The 6,000-nt window shown below is 41.8% G+C and overlaps 1 protein-coding gene across 1 annotated transcript in view; it reads left to right on the top strand.

Annotated features, from left to right (window-relative positions):
- Positions 1 to 1,738: 1,738 nt before the first annotated feature.
- Positions 1,739 to 6,000, top strand: part of Brinp1 (BMP/retinoic acid inducible neural specific 1) — a 119,834-nt gene continuing 115,572 nt past the window's right edge. The window contains exon 1 of the mRNA XM_026408649.2: positions 1,739 to 1,956. Within this exon, the coding sequence (XP_026264434.1) occupies positions 1,739 to 1,956 (218 nt within the window). The remainder of the gene's footprint in view (positions 1,957 to 6,000) is intronic.

Genomic DNA, 6,000 nt, shown 5'->3' with positions numbered 1-6,000 from the left:
TAGCTTTATTTTCCTCCCATAGTCAGCTGGAAGAGTAAATAAATAAGGTTTGCTGTTTAATCGTGTGTGGAGATGGTTCTGCAGTTGACAAAATGTTTGTGTCCTCATTATATTTTTACATGGTAGTCATAAACATCCAAGATGGAGAGAGGGGACGTGACTGTTCACAGCAACATGGTTAGTCAAGAGCAGAAACAGTTTTCAGAGGTTCTTGCTAGTTAAAATCTCACAGACCAATGAACAAGACACAGAGACAACGAAGTATCATATGAGATGATAAGTGCTGATGCACACTTACAGGAAAGGAGCAAGTAGAGCTGAGTTTAAGGAATAACACTTTTAAAAGGAATTGAAAACAAAGTAACGACCACTGAAAATCTGACCTTAAGTGGTTACTAAAGGATTTGGGTCCCCAAACTATGGGACCACTGAGATCAACATTCCCTAGCAGAGAATAGATTAACATCGGGATTAGCCTTCATCATCATCGATATCCTCCTTACCATTCATGCCATTTTTTGAGCATTTATTATATTCCAGGCTCTTGAAGGGGCACATTACATAAATTATGTCATTTGATTATTATATTAGTCCTGCGTATAGGTGTTATTGTTAACCACATTTTACAGATGAAGAAAATAAGAGAAGTTATCTTGTCTAAAACAATACCACTGATAGTTGGTGCAAGGTAGATGCAAAGCCTTTCAATATGGAGTAGGATAAGCTCTCTTAGAATAAACAAAATGAGAGGTACCAACAATACAGCGTTAAGCTACTGAGGAGATGAAGCTAGTGATGGGAAGATAAAAAGTAAGACTGGGGAATTTTCCAAAGGCGAGGCATGCCTTTGTGATTTCCATGAGGAACCTTCCCCTAAGCTTTCTGTTGGACTCTAGCATTTCTCCAATGCATTCCCACATTTTGCCCGATACCACCCAGTAAAACTGGTGTGCAAGACCCCACCTAACCCCTCCTCCTTTAGTTTCCCCTTCAAATGCCCTCTGAATGCTGGGAACACTGAGGCTTAGAGGCACCACCAGTTCTTTGATCCCAAATTTCCTTGGAGTCTGGGAGACACTACACTGAGCTGTATAGAAGCTACCCCAACAAGCTCCATGAACTCATCTCCAAGGTATCCAGCCCAGATAGGCATGAGGATAACCTACCATGAAATTTGGTGCATACATCTGATCATGCAAAAGCAAAACACTCATCTGTGTGAATACATCTGTGTGAGAGGAGAGGAGAAAGGAACTCTTGTTTATTGAGTCTCTGTGATATGCACAGCAGGTTGTGAAGATGGAGGTTGAGACAGAAGCTCAGGTTCTGTGTCTGTGTCTCTTACCGAGCATAGGAGACTTTGTTCCTGCATTAATTCCTTTCACCTATTCTTTCAACACATCCTCAGTGTGACACATGAGGACAGTGCCTTCATAAGAGACTAAGGGGTTTACAACATGTGAACAGCCAAACAAAGCAGGGTTGGGAGCCCAGATCTCCATAGAGTGTATGGCTTTAGGCACAAACCATACTGACCTGCGTAAACTTTAATGCATTCTGCTAATGGAAGGGATCATCGTGGTGAAGATGTGTTAACTTTTTTCTTCTCTCTTGTCTTCCCCCGACTTTCCTCTCCTCCTCCTCCGCTTCTTCCCTCCTTTCTCTCCTTTTGATTTTGTTCTCTACAGGACTCCAGAGAATGGAGCAAGAATGAGAGGAAAAAGGCCGGCAGAAAAGCATGAACTGGAGGTTTGTTGAGCTCCTCTACTTCCTGTTTGTATGGGGCCGTATCTCAGTGCAGCCCTCCCACCAGGAACCAGCTGGGACAGACCAACATGTCTCCAAGGAATTTGATTGGCTTATTTCAGACAGGGGGCCTTTCCACCACTCCAGGAGCTACCTATCCTTTGTGGAAAGACACCGACAAGGATTTACAACCAGATATAAAATATACAGGTATGACGGAGGCTGAAAGAACCCTCCCCTTTCCTTTCTGTTGGGCTTTGTGGGGTCAGGCCCTGCCACACCCTTGCTGCTGGATAAGTGTCCGAGTCAAGAGATCTTGTCCCTTTTACAGGCTGTATTTCATTTTGAAAAGTAAAAAAGAAAAAAAAAATTGACAATGACAAGGAGATGATCAAAATATCAGATACCTAATATTTATCCAGTACTTGTGTGCTGGGCATGGTGCTTAATACTTACTATTTATTATTTCATTTACAATTTCTAATAATTATCTAATGTAGATTTTGGTAGTTTTCTCTACTTTTCATCTTATGTAACTGAACCTCACCCAGGTTAAATAATGTGTCTAAAGTCACAAAGTCAAATAGGTGGTAGGACTGGGATTCAAACCCTACTTCTGTCTGCATCCATCGTTAAGATGATTCTCAACCACGGGAGGCATAGATAGCCTTGTTTTACAAATGCTGCTAGGGAATCTAAGAGCCTACTCTAATATATCCGTGCATTTGGGGAAAACAAGTAGACACCCAGTGAACAAACCTTTCTTCCAGAAGGTATGAACTGGGTCTTGGCTTATTGGAATCCTACTCAAAGCCTTAGCTCTCTACAAGAGAGAAAAAGTTTTCTCTACCCTCTGAAGGTTCAGTATGTGAGGAAGCTACATCACAAATTGACAGTAGATAGATTAGGAAGAGGAAAGGTGTTTACATTATGGGTATGCATATGTGGGAGCCCTATAAAATAAGAGACATGAAGAAGGGCCACATGATTGACATCTGTTTAGCATCCCGAGCTGCAGAAAGAAGTAGGGGACTGGGGTTTCTGAGGAGTGGTAGCAAAGAAAGTTATGAGAGGGTGAGGGGAAGAAATGATGGAGAACATCATTGTCTGGTTGTTCAGATAAAGTCTCTCTGGTAATAAAAGTCATCTCTCAGAGCAGCTCATTAGAACAAGAAGTGATAGCTTGTGATAAAATCTGTCTGGGCCTGTGTCTCCTGTCCTATGAGTTCATCTCCCTGGTTGATGAGATTCCTGGGGAAGGGATTCATGAACATTGAATTCTTTGGGGGGAGAATGCATCTGTAGGAGCTTGAGGGAACTTCAGTGAAAGCCCCACCTTGTTCTTTGGGGGAGAAAGAGAGACCAGAACCAGGAGGGCAGGGGAAGAACATAGAGACTTTGGCTCTTAGTTAGTTTGGAACATTCAGCATGAATAACGCCATGCTTTGAGGTACTGTTTCTGAGCCCCAATAGCTAATAGCCCCAAGTCCTTTCTTCTTTGAAACTCTTAGGTTTTCCACATTCTACTTACTCATGGTCTCCTTGATCTATTCACTGCTCTCTATACTTACTCCTACTTAACTATATTACCATTTGCAATGAGAGTGTATTCTTGTATTACAAACTATTTGGAATCTCCATGTATTCTTTTGTTTTTCACCTAACTGGAAACTCTTTGAAACAAATGTGTGTGTGTGTGTGTGTGTGTGTGTGTGTGTATGTAGGATTCATTCAATCTGTGTCCCCAGGGTGATTTTTACTCTGCCATTGTTATTATAAGCACACAATAAATAGTGTGGACTTGAATTAGTGCAAAAATTCTCTGGAGCTTTGAGTTAATGTCAAGGAAGAAAGGGCAAACCCTAACATTTCTGGGCTCGTTAGAATACAGGAGCTGGAAAGCATGGTGCAAGAGAGAACACTGGCCTACAGCTAACAAGGCCTGGATTCAGGTCTACAGGCTTCTCAGTTGGTATGAAGAGTAGGCCTGTCTTCCTGGCATATTTTGTGGTATTATGCACTGGGAGTGAGGGATTCATGAAATCTCTGCCAGCTGCATATGATACTATACTGAATATTCAAATCCTCCTCTGAAAATGGGCCCACAAGTGACTGAGGTCTCACAATGGTCCTGTTTATGTGAGAGTTCACATGAGCTTTCTGTGTGCCTTCTTGGAGGCTGGTCAGTATAATCAGAGAGTTATGTGGGAGAGAGACTTATCTCTCTGGGCATTATGAAATGGAGGAACGGACAGGAGAATGAATGTTGGACAAGAAAAGGGGGAAAATGTGCAAGGGTGAAAAATAGAGGGGCATTTCTTTCCTCAACAGAGAAGAAAGTCACAATTTTAAATATATAATGATGATTCAGTTTCCCTTGGGATAACTCTCCCCAAATTACCCAAGAACAGTAGTTATCTACTTAATTTCCATTTTGGATCCTTAAGTAGTCTCTGGCAGAGTGTGGACACTACTGTTTGTGTTTATGCATAAACCAAATATGGGTTCCCATTGCTCAAGAGGACACATCAATCTCAGAAATTCCCGATACTGGAGAGAAGGATGTGGGTTTGAGATGTTGGATTTGGGGGGACCAATGAAGCAGAGATCCCGATATTTCACTCTTTGTATTTTGTCAAGAAGTAACATCTTCTTGGTTTTATGGATGTCCTTCTTGTCTGTTTGAGCCTCTCCAGGACATTTTCAGGTTCAGATGACTAGAGTTTATATTTGCATTTTAAAGATGATTTGATGAGTGACTTTAGGAAAGTCAGGTAGTCAAGAGAAGTTACGGTCTGGGCTGGAAACAGAATAAGTCAATCACTACACTAGTGACCAGACCAGAACTGCTGGGATCCATTTCTTATTTACTAAAGTGTCTGAGAAAATGTGGTCTTCTTGTCTCTTTGCTAGACACTGAGGGTATGAGTGGGTCTGAGGATGCGTAGGCATGATATGACATCATATTGGTTATAGTGCAGTATTATAAGGACAGATATTGCCTCTGTTAGATGATCAATATAAATTGTTGTTGCTGTTGGACCAACACATTCTTAAATACGTACCTTAAGTGTTGCCATGCACAGAGGCTTGATAGCATCCTTTTATTGAGCACTTATAATGTTCCAGGAAAGGAGAATATTCGGTCCTCACAACATCCTCTACCATGTGGATAGCGCCTTGTCTTCCTGTCTTCTTCTTTTATTTCTTGTTTTTTCTTTTGCGATACTGGGAATTGAACCTGGGAATACTGTACCAGTGAGCTTCAGCCTTAGCTCTTTTTATCTTTTAGTTTTGGGACAGGGTCTTGCTAAGCTACCCAGGCTGACCTCAAACTTCTATTCCTCTTGCCTCAGCCTTCTGAGTCACTGGGATTGTAGTGTGCGCCACCACATGCCGGCATGCCTTGTCATTTTACGGATGGAAAGCCAGGACTTGGGGAGGTTGGGTGTATTGCTATATTCATCCATCCAGTAAAGAGTGGAGCTTGGTTATAAATACTTGTCTACCTGACTCCAAAGTCCTTTAAACACTCTGCTGGATGTTCACTCCCCTCCCAAACACATCTGTATGGCTTCCACATGCAGAGCGTTTCCGAGCTCGGAAAGGGTGACTCCAAATATCCTTTATTACAATGGCCTTGTCAACATTTTGAAGGTAGTTTTGGAGATGTTGAGAGGTGAAAGGTGGCTAATGGAGGTTGGGAGTTGAGACCTCTGAATGCTAATGCCAGGTCTCTGTGTACTGGTCTTGTGACATTAGGCAAGGCCCTTCCTTTCCTAAATCCCACTTTCCTCATTTATCCCATGACATGGTTGATGTAGATCAGTGCTTTTCAACCTGTGCTATTTGAAATGCTGAGGATTGAATAAAGTAGCCATAGAAACTGCTGTAGTGTGGGGACAGGGGCAAAGGGGCCCTTCAGACAGAATTGCCAGCTTTTATCTTCCTTTATAAAGAAACGATTGGCATCTGCTTTTGCTTTTAATTTTTTCATATGCTTTATGTTGGATTCCATGGTTTAAACTAAATTTGCAATCATTCAATGAGCTCGTTTCTAAGATCCTTTTTGGCTCTGAAATTAAGTCTAAGATTTAACGAAGGTCACGTGGGTAATTAAATGATGGAGTTCGACCCAGAAGTCAGACCTTTGGTCATCTAGTTATTCTTTCCTTCCTTTATTTAATCCTCAAATAATTATGAAGCACCAGTTCTAGGCCCAGCACTGTATTTAGAGCAAATGATCCAATGATG

The sequence above is a fragment of the Urocitellus parryii genome, chromosome 4 (assembly GCF_045843805.1).
Source record: "Urocitellus parryii isolate mUroPar1 chromosome 4, mUroPar1.hap1, whole genome shotgun sequence".
Classification (NCBI taxonomy): domain Eukaryota; kingdom Metazoa; phylum Chordata; class Mammalia; order Rodentia; family Sciuridae; genus Urocitellus; species Urocitellus parryii.
Note: the sequence above shows the minus strand (reverse complement) of the source record. Positions and strands in the feature narration are given on the sequence as shown.